This window comes from Conger conger, chromosome 1 (assembly GCF_963514075.1).
Source record: "Conger conger chromosome 1, fConCon1.1, whole genome shotgun sequence".
Taxonomy (NCBI): Eukaryota; Metazoa; Chordata; class Actinopteri; order Anguilliformes; family Congridae; genus Conger; species Conger conger.
The window spans coordinates 28,839,447-28,858,282 of record NC_083760.1 but is presented as its reverse complement, the minus strand read 5'-3'; the positions used below and the strand labels follow the sequence as shown (position 1 = coordinate 28,858,282).

The 18,836-nt window shown below is 44.8% G+C and overlaps 1 protein-coding gene across 4 annotated transcripts in view; it reads right to left on the bottom strand.

The window, feature by feature from the left end:
• Positions 1 to 428: 428 nt before the first annotated feature.
• The window catches only part of scaf8 (SR-related CTD-associated factor 8), a 39,745-nt gene continuing 21,337 nt past the window's right edge, over positions 429 to 18,836 (bottom strand). For 2 of the 4 annotated variants that reach the window (XM_061247680.1, XM_061247705.1), the window contains exons 3-20: positions 13,244 to 13,288; positions 12,726 to 12,887; positions 11,797 to 11,953; positions 11,074 to 11,201; positions 10,637 to 10,813; positions 10,135 to 10,229; positions 9,301 to 9,481; positions 8,955 to 9,083; positions 8,700 to 8,809; positions 8,099 to 8,292; positions 7,440 to 7,540; positions 7,017 to 7,130; positions 6,639 to 6,795; positions 6,219 to 6,349; positions 4,971 to 5,112; positions 3,701 to 3,766; positions 2,889 to 3,098; positions 429 to 2,732 (exon numbers count right to left, since the gene is read on the bottom strand). In XM_061247680.1, coding sequence (XP_061103664.1) covers positions 1,153 to 2,732; positions 2,889 to 3,098; positions 3,701 to 3,766; positions 4,971 to 5,112; positions 6,219 to 6,349; positions 6,639 to 6,795; positions 7,017 to 7,130; positions 7,440 to 7,540; positions 8,099 to 8,292; positions 8,700 to 8,809; positions 8,955 to 9,083; positions 9,301 to 9,481; positions 10,135 to 10,229; positions 10,637 to 10,813; positions 11,074 to 11,201; positions 11,797 to 11,953; positions 12,726 to 12,887; positions 13,244 to 13,288 — 3,879 coding nt within the window. In that variant the 3' untranslated portion in view covers positions 429 to 1,152. The remainder of the gene's footprint in view (positions 2,733 to 2,888; positions 3,099 to 3,700; positions 3,767 to 4,970; positions 5,113 to 6,218; positions 6,350 to 6,638; positions 6,796 to 7,016; positions 7,131 to 7,439; positions 7,541 to 8,098; positions 8,293 to 8,699; positions 8,810 to 8,954; positions 9,084 to 9,300; positions 9,482 to 10,134; positions 10,230 to 10,636; positions 10,814 to 11,073; positions 11,202 to 11,796; positions 11,954 to 12,725; positions 12,888 to 13,243; positions 13,289 to 18,836) is intronic. The other 2 variants (XM_061247687.1, XM_061247695.1) reach the window with 2 other exon arrangements.

The window sequence follows — 18,836 nt, the reverse complement described above, 5'->3', positions numbered from 1 at the left end:
CTAGTCGTTAATTAATTAGTTTATGGAACCTTGCAGAAAAAAAAAAGAAATCTGTGGATGTTCATCATGCTCAACCGGGGGTGTATATTTGGAAAGAGACGTTGCTGTCAAATCTTTAACAGTTTTGCCACTTTAGAAGCCACAGGATGAAGGACCTACTTCAGGTTACCAGGGTGAACTACAGCAAATATTTAGAAAACGCAACATTTCAGCAAAACTGGATGGGCAGATACTACTCTGGATAAATAGAAACGTACCTTGATTAAATTTTTGAAGTGCCCCTCTTTATTACTAGGCCCTGGCTCAACACTTGGCGAACCTTTCTTACATCCCTACATGCTTCAAGGCTGAATTTAGAGATGTAAAAATATCCTTCTATTTCTGATTAGAGGGATATATAAGAGTTGACAAAATAAAATCCTAGATCATTTTTATCAAACAGGATGTTTATTAGCAACTAAAAACAATGCACCCAACATTCATTTAATTTTTTTTCTTTTTTTAAATACATTTTTTCTTCTCTTTTTTTAATGTTGCTATAGGATTCACTGCAGTATGGAAAAAATCACAGACATTTATTTTTGGGATAACACAGATGTTTTAATCTTTTAAATGTATACCCTTTTCAGAGGACAACCGAAGTTTCTCACTGTACTGGCAAGTGTGTGTGTTAAAAAGACAGAAACAGCGAAGAACTCCACGAAAAGCATTCAATTAAAACTGCTGCAGCATTTTAAAAAGAGGACAGACAACATAGGCCAGAACCCGCTGTTTTCAAGTATTCCATAATCTGTCATCAAATTCATCAGCCAGGATTCCATACAACTCTTCCATAGGAAGGTCAAAGCTCCCCCCCCTCTCACATTCACAATAAAAACATCTTAGCGAGCACTTCATTAAAATAGCCTTGTTAAAACTGGGGGCGAGGTTTCGCTTCCGTTGCAATTAAAAACAAAAAAATAAAAACATTACCTACCATTTAATCTTCTAGCCAGCTGATTCTAAGGAAGTTAAAACGTGGTATACAGTTATGTGAGGGATGCACACAAAGCTGGTTAAATTATCTGTGTCGGGACAGTAAGTGAATTTACTCAACAGGTCCATTGGGCCTTTATGAATGAGTACAGAGATGACAACTTTACAAAATGATCTTTACCTACTGAGTGATGATAATGTCCCCTCAGTTTCTGTTTTCTCTACCACAGGCTGCGTTTCTGCATCCTCCTTCGGTACACTTTGTTCATTGCTTACATCCTTAGGGGAGGCATGCTTTTCCAGATTGTTCCGAGGCTCCTCGGGGCCAGACGTCACCTCGGGTGGTTCAGGGGCCGATGGGGTGCTATTCGACCCTGCCCCGTTCACACACTGCGGATTCTCCTGCTCCTGGTCGTTGGCAGACTTTTCAGGAACAGAGGGTGCTTGCGGTTTGAGGGTAGGAGTGGGAACTGGAGCTGGAGCTGGAGCTGGGGTTGGGGTTTGGGTTGGGACTGGGACTGGGACTGGGGCTGGGGCTGGAGCTGGAGCTGGGGCTTGTGCAGGGACTGGGGTGGGGGCAGGGACTGGAACCGGTACCGGTACTGGTACCGGGGCTGGAGCTTGGGCTGGAGCTTGGACAGGGGCAGGGGCAGGAGCTGGAGCTGGAGCTGGAGCCGGAGCCGGAGCCGGAGCCGGAGCCGGAGCTGGGACAGGAGGCGCCCAGGCCTGGCGGTTGCGGTCACGTCCCTGATCCCTTTCGCGGTCTCTGTCACGGTCCCAATCACGTTCCCGCTCACGTTCGCGATTTCTCTCGCGCCCGCGGTCACGGTCACGCTCCCTGTCCCTCTCCCTCTCCCGGCCGTGGCGGCTGCCATTCATCTCCCGCCGAAAGTCGAAGTCCCGGTCGTCGCGGTCCCTCTGACGGTCCCAGGTCCGCCGCCGGTCATCAAAGTCCTGGTGCATGTCCGCCTCTCCTGCCCGACCACCGCGGCTCCAGGCAGGACCACCCCCTCCTCCTCCTCCGCCCCCTCCCCCACCTCCACCTCCAGATCCACCCCCTCCCCCTCCCCCTCCTCCTCGATTCTCAAAACGATTTGGGAAGTTCGCTCTGGGACCCTGCCGCTCGTCCTGAAAGCCTTTGGGGCCCCCAGTAGGCACACCCCTCAGGTCCCGCTCGTCAAAATCCCCCCTAGGTGGGCCCCAGCGGCTCTCGTGTTTGAAGCCGCTGAGTGGTTCCTTCCTGCCCTGACCCTCCCCGCCGTCCCCCTGGGGCCCTTCCCTGATCTGTCTGTTCTCTGGTGGCGGGGTCGGCAGCAGCCCCTGCTTTTCGGGTGGCGGGAAGCGGTAATCCTGGTCCTTCTCCTGCTGGATGCCATTGCCTCCCGCAGGGGACCGGTCCTTGGGCTGGGCGGGGCCATCGGGGGGCTGGACAGGGGGCTGCCCGAACACCCCCTGAGCTCTGCCGAACTGGTCAGGTTCAGGGAAGGAGGCAGGGCCGGGGGCCCGGGGGGGAGCTGGCTGGGCTGGGTTCAGGGCGGGGCTGGGGGTCAGGCTGTTGGCAGGGTGCACCAGTCTGTTGGCCATGAGGAGGGGGAAGCGGCTGCCGGCACCCTGCAGCAGGCTGGGACGGGCCTCCAGGGGAAGCAGGCCTGGCATCCTCTGGCCGCCGAGGTTGGGGTGGTGCAGCGGGTGGGTCAGAGACGCGGATGGGTGCATCCCCAGCAAGCCCATCCCGCTCCGCACGGCGTTCTGCATCCCTGCGCAGAGACAGCCAGACCACATGGGTACATCAACACACTGCTAGTGCGTTACCACAGCAAAGCCACCACATACCCATGCCAGAATATTGCCTACATTTACATCTACATACATACAGCCTAAAGTAGAACAGCCCCTAGCCCCTATGGCTGTACCTTGCAACGTTATCTCCCCAGGGGTGTCCAAGCCGTCCGCGGACTGGGCCGCCTTATTCTCTGCAGGCAGCTGGGGCTGGGCCCCGACGGGATTGAAGACTGCCTGGGGGATGAAGCTCCCCGGAATGGTGCTGACGGGAGGGATCATTGCTCCGAAGGGCGAGCTTTTAGGGGTCTCCTGCGTCCCGGACATGGAGGATTGCATCAGGGCTGCAAGCACAAAGAGGAGAATGACACACATTAACGTTCCCAAACGGGTCAAGCCACCCCCCCCCAACCACCCCCCCCACCGACTATGGATCCACAAATAACTTGTGGGTCCTCAAGAAATTGGGGGGGAAAAAGGGAAAGGAAGAAAATGGCTTCTACGCGTATGACTGAAGTTGGGCCAATTCTGGCCCTTTTCTCTCTTTCATTATTTTCTCTTTTCTTCAAGAGCACTTCACGTTCCACTGGAGCAATTTCTTTGAGCACCTGCCATTTTCAAGCATTTCTCAACATTTTTTCTCTGTCTAAGAAATGCTTCCATTTCCATAAAAGAAAACATTGCATATTTTAGATATCATCAGATGTCCTCTGGTCTGCTTATCCTTGGTAATTATTTATGCTAAATTATTTATGCTAAAATATCTATGCGGTACTAAAGGCCATCAAGCATGAAAGGTGAACCCTTTTCTGGTAGAGGGGGTCCTTAGCCACTGGCATTTTCACAGGCTGTGACATGAAAAGGTTTGGGAAGCTCTGCTTTCAGGCATAAAGGCTTTGGATAGTCCTGCTTAGAGTAGAGCATTTCGGCACACCTCGACACTTACATGTTGGTACTGAGGGGACAGCAGATCCCACGGATGTCTGAGGAACTACAGAAGGTGGCATGAAACCTACACAGAAAAAAACAGGCAATTTTTTATTAAATTATGAACAGTCACATTGACTAAAACATTTTCACAATTTCTGCTAAACAGGACATGATTATGTGCTTCCCAACATCACTAATGTACGTTTATATACATGCAGTCATTGAGATATTATTCAGCATTTTCTAATGAAATATGGATATGATCTTATTCTGAATGACATATTCCGATTAAGACATGTGGCATATACCAATATCATTCAGGTCATCAGAAAGCTATTTGGGGATGTATACAGGAATAATCATCTAATTTGGGGCATCATCTAATTTGGGGGAAATTGGTGTTGGTGTTGTTGGCTGTGTTGTTGGCTGTCAGCACTGCTGATACTAGGCACCTCAGATCTCAAGGGGTGCCTCTCGTAAGAAAAAACAAAAAAAACAACAACAAAAAAGTGAATATTGTTTTAATTATTTTTTTCAAACTTAAATTTGAGAATTTAAATCTTTGTTTAAGGTCCAGCATTTTCTAATATATAATATATGTGTCTATTTCAAGCACCATCGCATTCACAAATTAAACTATTCAATGCCTTTGTGCAGCACTATCGACAGCTATTAGAACTCTGCAAGAATGTTGCCAATGTTTAAATTAAAAAATATTTCCTTCCAATTATGAAGCTTTAGGTAAGTTTGGATGTTAAAACTAAATAAAACATTAAATTTGACCTTCAGTCTAATAGAAGCATAGTGCACAATGATGAACAAACAGGCTTACAGCCCTTGTGCCTCAAAATGTTTTGTTTTATGATACATCAACTTATGAATCATAATGTTCATTAAAAAACTTATTTCGATTCATAATGGAGAACTTGGTCCTCCACACGTTCAACCTCGCTACAAAGACTCATCTGCCAAAGGGATGTAACATAGTTTGGTGAAATCTTTTTTATGTTTTAGCTCGGCTAGCGACATCAGATTGTTTTGTCGCAAAATATCACCACACAAAGCAAGATTAATGAAGAAAATTTAGAGAAAAAAAGATTAGTTGCTTGATGCCCCTTCTGCTACGTTTGATGTTGTATTTCTGCTAAACAACTTGAAGCGTCATAGTATAAGTGAAAACATGGAAGCATTTCAAGTATCTACGCCTGAATTTTAAGTTGTCCGGATTTTCAGCGAGCATGGGAAACCCAACTGATTATTTTCCCTTGGCCTGCAGGTACACTCACCGGGAGGGGGCTGGGAGGCATTGAAACCAGCTCGCAGGAAAGGCGGCGGAGGCCCGAAACCAGGTGGAGGCATCGCCATGGTGAACGTTGGGTGAGACGGTGGGATGAGCCCCACGGCCGGGACGCCTTGTGCCACTGGGATCTACGACAGGAGTTCACACCGGTTAGAAGTGGAGGGTGTTTGCAGTTCCGCTGTGCCCCTTGCTTCACAATGGACTGCCTAAAGCAGTCTAATTCAGGTACGTTCAGCCCTGGGCCCCGAGCCAGTTTTTATTTTTACATTAAAATAAGCAACCAATTTAGATCCAAAAAACTAGGCAAGGTGACTCAAAGGTGCAATCAGCAGCTTTACTTGTTTAAAAGAATGAGTAACAACACAAATCCATGGGCTGGGGACACCTGCTCCAAATCATCATGTTATAATTAATGGGGTAGTTTGAAAAACTAAAAACAAGCCAGTCCAATTTGCCTTTGATATATTGCCTATGTACATTCAATAAATATCGGAAATAACCACATGGAACCTATTCGGGAATGCAGTCTAAACACCACCCCAGACATTGCTTAGCTGCAAGAGCCCACCAACAAGCAAACTGAAGAGGTGTGCTTGTCTGCCCGCTCTCTGTCTACTAATCAAGGGTGACCCCTGGGAGGGGAAACTGGAAAGGTCGTCCAAACGTTAATAAAAGTTAATCACAGGACGATCCTCAGTCCCACAGCGCCACATCTACCGCCTTAGCAACTCAGGAGTGGAAGAGAGACGGAGGGAGAAGGGAAATTTGGGTATGGCAGGTATTTACAGTAACCGCTTTTCACCTCATTATAATGCTAAATTACCATGTGTTCTCGACTGGGGGTTACCCAAATTTCTGATTTCCCAGCAAGGTAAGAAAAGTAACCAGCTTGGGGTGTTGGCAGCAGGGAGACATGTTCTAATGACATCATTGTTAATGGCTTGAAGGGGGGAAAAAAGGACGTGAAAAGATCACGCAAATTAACAGTATTTTGTTGAGCCAATAGCGTACCTAGACTTTTTTTTCTTTCTTTTTTTTCCCCCCTCTCCCACAGTCGAGAAATTAATGATGGCTCTGTGTAAAAGAGGTCTGCAGTCGCTCACTTAGCCGATAGTCGGTGCTTGGGGGAACGCCTTTTTTGGGTTCTCTTTCGATGCGAGAGCTGCTGGGCCAAGGTTGGGGATAAAGTGTTGAGGGTAAAGTGCTGGGGAAGGGCGTGTCGTCGCAGCCTTACCTGCACAGGCATCATGGTGACGGGTTGGGTGAAGGCCTCAGTCTGGGTGCTGCTCAGGCTGCTGGGCTCAGCAGCGGCCGGCTGGCTGGGCGCCTCTTTGGGTGGCTCTGCGTTACGCGCGGCTTCCCACTCTGAAACGCACCAGAGAACATAGTTCAGCTGAAATAATTTCACACTTCGGCTAGGAAGTCACTTTACACAGCAAAAATAATTTAAATTGCTTGCCAAGCTTTGTGAGGAACTTTGGGTCCCAACAGTCACATATGGAGTTAAATAATTTGCATGTCGAGTATGGTATTATTGGGACATAACATTACATGTTCTAACCCCCAAGCTTTAACACTTAAGCCTGCGGGTATTGTGAGGATAGTATTCTAAAAGGAAAAGCATCAGAAGTGTCTTTGGATGAGACAAACTCACCGCTGTTGACCGTCTCCTGGTCAATCATGCCCCCGTCAACAAAACCATCCAGGTCATCTAGCTTGACCTTCTCCCAGGGGATGTAAGTCACACCCAAGTCCACATCCCAACACTGCTTGTACTCCTGCTTCACCCCAATGTTCAGGGCCCAGGCAATCTAGAGGCAGTGTATGGAACCAGAGTTTACTCTCAGTGCTGCCAACCTCCATCTCCTAACCCCCCCCCCCAATTCTGTTTACAATAAAACTAGACAACTGTACTGCGCATCCAATATAAGTTTAGAAGTTGAGCTCAGTTGCCTTGAAGTCAGCACCTTGATGAAACCACATAAGATGCAGGCTGATCTCACGCTAAGGCCTAGGGGATGTTTGGCATTACCTTGATGACTTTGGAGCCGATCTTGTAGGAGCCGCTGCTGAGTTTCCGCCGGGCGCGGTAGGCGTCTTGTCTGTGCACCATGCTGATGTATGCACAGCCCCTCGGGGGGATCATCTGAAATTCGACAGACATTCGGCTCAACCAACTGCACCAGGCAAAGTGACACCAATATGGGGCTCCGGATTGAGAACTTTAAACTGGGCAATGAGGAGCTCTCACACTGGCCTCAAGGTCAGGCACTAAAACTCAAAAGGTCTTAAATAATGTAAAATATAAAAATGCTAGCTTTAAAAAATGAAAAATACATTAAAAAATTAACATCATAATGGCGAAAAGCTCAGTTGAGTGTGCAGAGAAGCCTGATCATAAAACGGTTATCTAGGAAAAGGTTATATGCTCAGCATTGACTTGCTGTGTACTGACATTGATGGATTCGATCTGTCCAAATTCTTCAAACAGGTTGGTGAGGTCTTGCTGTGTGGCTTTCTTGTCGACCTGTCCCACCCACAGAGTTGTGCTGCAAACTGAAAACAAGGGGGAAAGCAAGAGTCACGAATTTGAACTTTTGAAAACACTTCAATATTGCGGCCTGACCCTCACAGGTCAAACACATTTTTAAAACCCATAGCAGGGCTCTACAGTCTTCCAATTTAAGGAAAATTTGTTCCGGAAAATTGATTGATGGAACAGGAAAAGTAATTTAGGTGTACATCTACCAATTAGAATACACTGGTGTATTCCCAAATCTTTAAACTTCGGAGCACGTGCTCAATATTGTACCGATGTAACAGACAGATGTGATATGATTACAGATGTTACGTTATGCTAAATTATCTCCAGCATAACTTTCCCCAGAGCTCCCAAATGCACTGCTGCACCCGTAAGATAGTAGTCTCGTAGTCTCTCCGCTATAAATAGAGACTCATTGGTCCATGCATAATGGAATCTAGCGTATGCCAAATAATCACGGTCAGCTCAAATAATCACGATCAGGCAATTATGTAGTAATTGTGACAGGCCTAGATGTGTAAGGGTCAGATATGATGTTTTGCTCTTTGGCGGCGGTCAGACCACTCTCTCACCACTCAGAGTTTTGGAACGGATGGGGGGCAGCCCTTTCTTCTGCCGCTCTTTCTCGCGCTCGAGAGCCCGCCGCTCACTGGAGTACGAACGCGACGACTTCCTTTTCCGCTCCCGCGATCGCGAGCGCGAGCGCTTCCGGTGCTTGCGCTTCCGTGAACCTGACCGTGACCGTGACCGCCGTTTCCTGGGAGACCTACGAGCAAAGACATAATAGTTATTGGACAACAGTAAAAATTACCATGATACCTCTGTTAAAGCATAAGTTATAATCTCTGCAGGATGTTGGATAACAAAAGATTGCCATTTATGCCAAAATGTTGGTCCACAGATTTGCACCAGCATGTCCTTTTATTAATTTCTACATTCGCGGTCACTAAGCATTTTTTTTTTATTAAGGAGATATAATGAAGATAAGGAGTCAATTGCCCATTTTCATGTGTAAAGGTTCCATCATCATCTACTTTAATTTTCAGAGTAAAGCAAGCTATAACAAATGACTGGCAGGATAAGCACTACAAAAGTGTGTGTGGCCAACAGCAGAAAGGTTTTCAGTCTAAACACACTTTCAGTGAATTACTTCAGACCATGCTGCCTTCTCACCTGGAGCGGGATCTGGACCGCGTTCTGGACCTGGTGCTTCCGGTCTTCTTCTCCTCGACCTCAAACATGTCCTCGTCCACCGTGTCCTGGCCTTCATCCAAATCCATGTCCTGCGTTTTCACAGCGGGTAGAAATAAAAACATGACATCAAAAAATAAAAAAGACAATTTTAACTGACTCCACACTGCCACCACGAGGCCTGAGGTCCTGTGCTACATGCATCAGCAGGCAGGTCACGCAGGTTGGGCAACTTGCCTGCTGTTGGTTGTCGATGGAGTCATCCATCTTGTCCTCGACCTCCTGGTGCTGCTGGGCGCGGCTCTGAGACGGCGTGGCTGAGCTGTCAGAACCAAACATTGCCTCCTGACCCTCCGCAGACATTGCCTGAAAAGGCAACACATCATCCACAGTCCAAAACAGCAGATATAATAGCAGACTGAAGTTTCAATGTTAAGAGTCCGATGCTTTGTATATGGATGCTTTGTATTTGTGATGGAAACTAGAATGACCTGTGCAGGATGTTGGTCAGATATGAGCACTGGCAGTGTTAAAGAAAGCTGAGCAGATAATCAGGTTATTATTTAAAGTGTAGTTGTGGCACCTTCTGTTGCTGCTGCTGTTGCTGTTGTTGCTGCTGCTGCTGCTGCTGCTGTTGTTGTTGTTGTTGCTGCTGCTGCTGGTGTTCCAGGAACTGCTTCTGGAACTGCTCCAGGTTCTGCTGCTGCAGCTGCTCTGCCAGCTGGTGGAAAATGGAACTGTTGAGGGAGTCGGAGACCATGGGCCTAGAGAGGGAGAGACAGGACACTGCTAAAGACACCATTCCTTTACATCAGTTATTTAGCTGCTGCTTTTATCCTAAGCAACATAAAAGTTGATTTGACTCAGCATGGGTCAAACTCCCATGGAGCAATGTGGGGTTAAGGGCCTTGATCAAGCACCCAACAGCTGCATGGAACTTATCGTGGCTACAACGGGGCTGAAACCACCAGCCATCCAGGTCCCAGTGATGCACCTTATCCACTAGGCTACAGGCTGCCCCACATGTGGCTGGGCCACAAGGTGGTGCAGCATTGTTAGAAATACCGCATGGAAGCTACGCTAACGGCGCACATGACTGGCCCTTGAGATAGCTCAGCATTGTTAATGAAACTAAAATGCTAATATGGCATGTGTAAGCAGTTCTTCGGTCTTGTAGCCTCTGCTCAAACCTGCAATGTCGGTCTAAATAGGGCCCAAGCATCATTATTTTAAAAAAACATGACTTTTATAATATTATACCAATATATTGCAATTACTAATGACTATTCTTTTACTTCAGTCTAGTAGAGGCAGAAATATGGCTTACTAGCGCAATTGGAAATGGCAAATGGACAAAAATGGCTTTCATTACAAACTCAATCAAAACCAAAAAATAAACCATGCAAATGGTGCTTACAGTTGGGATGGCGGCGCGTCCTTTTTGGAACTCTCGGTGCGTTCAGAATCACCCCCAAAATCAAACTGTCCCAACAGCTTCTGGGAAAGGAGGAGCTGAGTTTACAAGTACATCAATTTAGCACTAGGCACAGCACATTACTTAGGCACAAGCACATTCACAAATCGATTAAAACTCAGGAAAATAAAACTTCACATTCTGTCATGCTATCTTATAATCACACCGAATCAAAAATGACAACAAAAAAAACCTAAACATTTTAGAGTAAATGGATAAAGATGGACACTAAAGATAGACATTTGAAATTTTGACATGCTATAGATTTTTTTTTGCTACCGCTATCCTCAACACCATGGCAGACAGACTCACAGTAATGTACTGGGTACCTTGTAAACAGTAATGTTCCGTGAGTACCGTGTACACAATAACAGTAATGTGTGCTGGCTGGTACCGTGCATACAGCAAGAGTGCTGTAAGAGTGTGAAAGGGCGTGGTACTGTACCTTGTTGAAGGAGGACACCCTCTGCTCCAGGGGGTTGAGTGTGTTGGCGGTGGCGGCGGCAGTGAGCTGGGCAGTGAGGGCCTGCAGCTGGACTACGAGGCCAGCATCCAGCGCCTGCAACAGCGAGGGCTGGGGCTTCTGCTGCTGGAGCTGCAGGCTCTGCACCAGCTGCTGCAGCTGTCAACACATAGAGACCATTATACACCTCTGCAAGTGTCCCAGTGTGCATTAACCTTATGAACTCAAATTGTTTTCAATTGCCAGTAGCCATCATTTCATCAGCATTAGAATGTTCAGTTAACACATTCTAATTGCACATCTTACACTTTAAAGGGTTAAATCAAACTGGTGCTGTTGGTATGAACGATTCACAATTACAATGTTCAGGGCATTGCTTGACAATAGGAGAGCAGGAGTGAGGTTGGCAGTGGACTAACCTGCTGGCCCTGAGGGCTCTGCAGGATCTGGGCCACGGCTGCCACGGTGTCCGTGTTGGAGATCTGGGAGGCCCAGTCTGGCAGGCTTTGCACCATGTTGGCTGGGGTGGCGGGGGTCGTTGGGGTTCCTGAGTTGAGAATAAGAGTGAAAGTGAGCAGAGAGAGAGGAAGAGGGAATCTGTTAAGGCAACTAAAGACCTGCACAAATAAGAGGAAGCAGTGCAGCTCCAGAGACATGATAAAGCACCAGGGGAGACGCAAGGAGCGGCGTATCTTTCTGGATCTCATGCCAAATTCTGCTCTTAATGATCTAATTAGCCCAATTATTTAGGGATTGATATTTTATCTACTTTGTTGACAAGTTCATGAACGACACCTTAAGACTGTTCCAGTGACCCGAGATGAAACATAATTTTGGTCTAATCTACTTCTAAACCACCTCAAGTGTATTCCGTTGACGTGAATGAGCTAATCTGACCAGTGTAATTCGTGACGATAAAAACCTGCATCCACACTGAGCCTGAAAAATTACAACTGCTCTTCCCTGATCTAAAATAAAAATGGGAGAATCCACCACTGGGGGTCAGTATAACACAATTTTAGAGCGGCAGCTCTAGCATTCTCGTGGACAACTATTAACAGGCAGCAGATCCTGTGACTGGTGAGCGCAGTCTTTGGGTACATGTAAAGCACAGCAGTGGGGCTCAGGACCGGCAGACTCACCGGGGGTGGTGCTGTTCATGGGCGCCGTGCTGCTGGTGGTGACGGGGGTCAGGCTGGGGGGCGGTAGACCTGCTGCCATGTCAAGGAGGGGCTGGATGATGTCGCTCTTGAAGACGTTATTCTTCTGCCACAGATTGAGGACCCTCACGATTTTGCTCTGCAGAGCGCACACAACACAGGGGGACTTATTTCAGGATATAATGATAAATATCATATTTCCCACACACCTTTTTCTGATTTCTCTTCTTATACAGACATTAAGGTTTATTATGTTGACTTTTCAGTCAGAAGACCTGCCAAGATGTTACACCACTGATGGAGAGGTCCACCTTAAACATGTGCGCACAACCCCAAGCTGATTAAGTTATTAGTCTTCACTTGGAAATCAGTTGGTCCATTCCACTAAATGTTATACAGGCAACAGCCATCAACAAAATACGAAAAGCAAAAAAAATAAACATGGCTTAGAGACATAAATACTTTAATATCTCATAAATACCCTCATGAACAACAATCATTTTGTTCTTTGAGAATGAATTAAAAAAGCGTAATATATCCACAATAAAAACAAAATGCATTTATGTTTTTCAAAAATAAATTCCAGAAACACAATATTTACTGAAAGAAATACCGCAGAACATCTGAGGTCACCAATTGACAGGAAAATAAGTGTCAAGCTGAAAGCTAAGAGTTGCAGTTGCCCTTCCTCAATTAGTCCCAATTGTCATTCAAGCCAAGTCCATTAGCAAGAGCAGGCAAGCCTTTTCCTTGTCCTATCGTGCAATTGTGTTTACAGCTGCACCGCTTTGTCCAAAGGCCTCGAAAGTCAATCAGCAAGCTGCAAAATACAGCAGTCTGTAAGCCCTCTCCTTGCGTAAGCACACCGAGAAAAGTTGACGCCCACAGACCAGTGCCCTGGATGGACCAACCTTGTCGTCGGAAGGGCAGCGGTAAAGGTTCTGGAAGGTGCCGATGATGTTCTTGCTGAAGCGCGGGGCGAACACGTCCTTCTCCTGGCCGAACTGGTGCCGCGACTGTCGCACGATTGAGTCGACGACGTACAGCCCCGGGACCTTGTACTCTGGTTTGCACTGCAGGAGGGGGGGTGTGATTTTAATGCCGCTACTCTTCTCAATTTACCATTTTTATGTCTTTGCATAATATAAACTCATATTAAATCACACACTCTATTCACCCACAAGTGCTAAAGTTAGGCGAGTCAATGTGGCGAGTGAGATTCATTAAACTACAATGGGATGCACTTATTCAAAGCACTTTAAAGAGATACAGTAATGAAAATAATAAAATAGCAAAACAAAAAAAGAACAACAGGCAATCATAAGACAAAGGCTGTTGAACTTCTGTCTCAAGGGATCACTGCAAAGCACAGCTGACCTGACATTGAGCCGACCCCAGAGTGAAAGTGGCGTTCCGAACACATACTCACTTTCTGAATGAACTTCTCCACGCTCTGCACAACATGCTTGTAGAACTGAAACGAAAGAGAAAGACTGAAAATCTCTTGGGGAAAGCAGGGGTTTTGTAACCAGACAGTAGGGGCGGGGTGTCCTTCATCCATACGGGCGGGGCTATGCCCGTTTTGCTGGGGTGAAACCCTGATTAAAAAAAGATGAAGGGAATCTAATGGAATCTAGCCCCAGGAGGCAAAAGTTAATTCACCATGGGATCAATTATCGGGGATAAATTATTCTGCACAGATTGACTAAAACGTACAGTGTTGTCCTTTAGGATTTGGACAGTGGAGTAATTTCTGTTCTTTTGGCTCTGTACTCTGTAATTGGATTTGAAATGAATCATCCCTTTTTATACAGTCTCTCCATTTTAGGGGACCAAAAGTAATTGGACAGTATGCTTCTCATCCGTTTCTGATTAGTTAAGTGTATTCAATCAGATTGCCATTGGAGTCTGTTAGTGCCATTTGTCAAGGGGACCAAAGATGTGCCAATAACAGTGAAGGAAGCCATTATGAGGCAGAGCAAGAAAAATGAACAAAAAAAACAAGACGTATGACAAACCATATGCATACCAAAATCAATTGTTTGAAACATCTCTAAGAAGAAAGGACTGGTGTGGTGATCACAACCCAAATGACATGGTAGGCCAAGAAAGACCGACAGTACTCCAAACGAAACTCCAAGACTTTTCAGGGGGTAGCTGTGGATGTGCCTGTGACAGTCTGCAGAAGACTTCAAACAGAACTCCCAAAGCTACACTGTAAGATGCAAAGAGCCTGCAGAGGTCTGGAAAAAGGTCTTGTGTTCTAGTTTGGGCATGTATGGCTGCCACAGGTGCTGGCTCACTTGGCTTCATTGATAGTTGCTGACAAGAGCAGTAGAATGAATTCTGAAGCGTACAGCAGCATTTTAGCAGCTCATGTTAAATCAAATGCCTCCAAACTCACTGAACGGTACTTCAACCCCCAGCAAGGTAAAGCACCAGTAGTCTTTCTTTTTAATGATGTTCCAAACAGTTTTGTTTCGGTAAGCCTATTCTTTGGCCTATGTCTCGGAATGGTGCAGTATGGAAAGTCTCTTGACTTTCACATGTTGTCAAACGGCAATAACAGACTCCAACAGTAATCAAAAGCCCAGAATCAAGACTAGATACTTAAAGCTTTCTTACACCTTTACACTAAGGAATCGATTGAATACAGTTGACTACTCAGAAACAGCGGAGAAGCTAACTGTCTAATGACTTGGGGTCCTGTAAAATGGGGGGGGGGGGGGGACGACTATGTATAACTAAAGGCTGCAATTCCAGGCTGGATCACCCTTGTAGATAGTCAGATTAAAGGAGAGTCCGCACTTTTACCTCACATTGATCGTTTCATTTCAAATCAAATGTGCTGGAGTAGAGCCAAAAGAACAGAAATTGTACCACTGTCCAAATACTTATAGACTGCACTGTTTGAAAGTAGTGCGAAAGCACCATTATCCTACAGCCAATAACATCAATATGTCCAATAACATCACATCATTTGAAGTATTAAATACAAAAGGCTACAATAAAAGACCCCATTCAGTGCAAAAAAAAAGCACCAGTTGCATTCAACATTTTTAGATGGGAAGGTGCAAAATATGTAACTAACTAGTGGAAAGTTAGCAAGTGGTGATGTGAGCCAGGATAATTCCATAAAACAACAAAAATGGGAATTCTAATGTGGTAAGAAATGTGTGCATCTCTGCCCATGACACCTTCATAAAACACAGAAAAATGCAGGTAAAAACTTGCACAATTGTATAATTCTTTTCAGGTGTAAAATTTTAGAGTATAAAAGGGATGTCCTCGCTGCCATCATAGTTCATACACAGCTTTCAAAAATAATGTCCATCAACTGATATACACAAGCCACAAACCATATTTCACAGCTCTAGAGTTGCAGCTATGTACACAGGTGTTTGGTGCATATGCACTGTTCTTAAAGGGCCCACTATAAGTCTACTACTACAGGATAAGAAGCAAAGTTCTATGAGAAAAGTATCTGGTTGCACGCACAGAGCACTTTTAGATTAGTTTTGTAAACAAGACCTGCCTGAGTAAACCCAAGTCTTTTGTATTTCCCGGGAGATTAAACCGCCATCATTCCTGCTGAGGGTCAGGTAGGGTTTCCAGCGCCGCGAAGACGTCCGTGAGCCACCACACAACACCTTTCGCTACACGGCCCATTTCACTGAGCTTATCTTGAGACCCGAGACCCGAGACCCGCGAGGACACGCATTGCTGACTCTCGATACTGTCGCCGGCGGGTTATTGTGCAACCATGAAGCAATATCTCTGTACAGCAGGAGCTCATGTTCTTCCAGGACCACCAACTTTTGATACCAACTTGACTTGACTTCTGCTGTTTAAGTTTCAGAGAAAAGCAGAAGGGTGGGACATCAACGACATTTCAAAACTAAGGTCCAGCAACTTCATTTGATTTGATTACAATATCCTTCACGTGTTGCACACATCATGGTGGAAAACAATCGCAGGAGACCGACTTAGACATTCATTAAATGAAGCTAACCGTTATATAAAAGTGTCAGCCAAATGACATGTAATGTAACAAAATTCAACAGCATTTGTACAATTAACAAGGAAGACACTAATTTGTGCTCCCACACATTATGTACGAAGCCTATAGCACTCAAACACTCTCCATCACCTTCCCATGGGAACACCAGTAATTACATAAATTACACCATAAACTAGCCAAAAGTCATGATCAGACTATTTCTCGCCACCTTGTGTTCTTGCACATGTGTGCATATGACCAAAAAAGTAGCAGCTCCATAAGTCTCTCTCCCTGTGTTTTTTTATTCTACAAGATTTGGCAAAACTGCTTACTGCCGTTGGTCATATCTATAGCCATCTACAAATAATCAGTGCAGGAATCTCCTTTGAACTTACAGACACGAGGTAGAGCTGTGGACTCCTGTAACGTCAGTTTTTTGGGGTTTTATTTGCAAACAGTGCAGCAGGCACCATCTACTAATTTCAATGAGGGAAGCCATGCAATGAGTCCTCACATATATCTAGATGCACTAGATACAAATCCACCAACCCGCAGCAAATGCACCAATTCCGGTACTGAACTTGACCCACTCCAGAGAATGCGTTTACGATCCAACTGGCTTCACACTGTCTCCTTCCACCCGTAGAGTGTTACAGATGGGAGACCATGGGAAATGTGTGGAAGTGATCCTGTTACTCTGAATCAACACACATTTCAGCACTTAGGTTTGGACACATACAGCACAGTCTGTACGTATTTGGACCGTGACAATTGCTTTGGCTCTGTACTCATTCGATTTGAAACAAAACTCTGAATAGGAGTTTAAAATGGAATGAAATGCTTTCATTTAATTATATTTACATCCATATCCAGCAATCCATGCAGGAATTACAGCCCTTTAAATACGTAGTCATCACATTTAGGGGACCAAAAGGAATTGGACAAACAGTCTTAAAAGCAGTCCTATTCAGCACTTGCTTGATCAAATCAGAACCTGCATAGTAGCAAGAACAGCAGAATTTTTGTTTTTTCGACAAGCAGATGCAACAACTATATATAACTATTAGCTAATGATATATAAAATGATTTCTCATAAAACCTAAATCAGCAAGAGCAAACTCAATAGCTAGCAAATATTTCCTAATTATCGGTTAACTGAGCTAAATGGGGGCTACTGGAATAACCGCAGCATATTCCTAAAGAGAAGCACTGTATAGTACTTGCATTGTTCAAATTAAAGGATTCATTTTAACTGAGGCGCTGATATTTTGTACTACAACCTCCATAGTGGTATGAATTTCTTGCCTTCTTCTAGCTAGCTAGCATGGACTTGAACTCGGCATAGCAGTTTGCTGTACCATCTGGTTACAGCATTCCGAATCTTCCAATCTGGAAGAAGTCCACGCTCCGTTCCAAAACCAACGTCATACGTACTGCGTAAGCCTCCTCGCACATGCATGCAAGGTTAATCAGTCAGTTTGGGAGAAAGTAGATTCTAGGCTGGTCCCAGCAAAAATTGTGTCACTGTGCAAAACACACAGACTGCACTGTAAAACCCAACAGACAAAGTTTGAAAAATCAGATTGAAACAAGCAAGCAATGATTTATACTAGCTCCACAGAAGGCACTCTGTTATTATTAGGCCTTGGTCGCACTCCTTATTTTTATTTGACATAATATTTTATTTAACATAATATTTTTTGATTGCAGTAGAACCTCATTTATCGTGCAGGAAATTGAAATGTTAGATCTAAGCGAATGAATAAACATAAGTAGTTCCTAAATTAAAATAATTTATTTAAACTTTGCCACAAAGAATCGCATATCCCATGTCATTTACTCAGGGTGATCCTAAAACAAAATCAATACTGTACAGTGCAGTACATTCTCTCAACATTGGTTAAAGTACATCTTTAATAAAGAGTTCGGACAGCCGCATATATAGGGCAATAAAAAAGGCATTCATAATGACACGACTTCACAAAGAAACAGACTCAGAATATCCAACACTATTTATCCACATCCATAACTGTAGCCTGCATGCGTTGATCAGGTGCATTAATGGGGAGCCATAAAATGTTCAATATACATTTACTTTACATTTGTATTCCTAGTCAAGTTTACAAAAATTGAAAGTTTGGTTTCCATTGCGAGGCATATTCTTTTGCACTTTGCACCTGCCATTTCTAGACTACCCCGTTGAGATAACCGGTCAGTTTGGATAAGTGAGGTTCGGATAAACGGGTTTGTACTGTACTAGCATTTCTTTCCGGATTACTATTATTACAGAACAAACTTCCAGTCTCATATTGAAACGGTACCAGAACACAGGCGTTTTCCCCAGACCCATACGGTGCTTTCGTCTTTTAGGCAAACAGAGATGAAACAGCTGAAATGTTTGTAGTAAACAGTGGAATTGATAAGTCTGATAAGACCCAACCAACAATCATCTGCCCTTGTTCTGACTCCAGCTGCAGAAATGCACAGGTGTAGTCAAAGGAACGGTGAGAAAACCTAAATTATTCAGACCAGAACGTGGCTCTGTCCAATGTGAAATATTGGTCTGGCTCACCATTCTTCTCTTGAGAATGTGCTTAAAAAAGCTACTTTTTAAGGGAACTGCAGCAAAATCCAAGCGGTTATTCATATAGACTAACCCATACAGATGGCCCTCTTATGCACAAATAATATTTCATACTGCTACAAACTTTGATTTAATAGGATTAATCATTCATCCCAAATAATGAATGATTTTCTAGATATCCGCTGCAGCTCGCCTGATACAGTGGACCTCAACAAGAGCAAGGTCTGTGAATGTTTATAGTGATCATGCAATTATATTTGGAGACGTTAAAGTTCTTTGTTTGTCTGTCTTCTTTTTGCGATACATATCTCTTGATACTAAAAATCTTTCCAATACCTGCACTAAGGAACCAATTGAATGCATTTGACTAATCAAACAGCTGAGCAGCCAACTGTCCAATTACTTTTGGTCTTCTAAAATGGAGGGACTGTGTAGAAA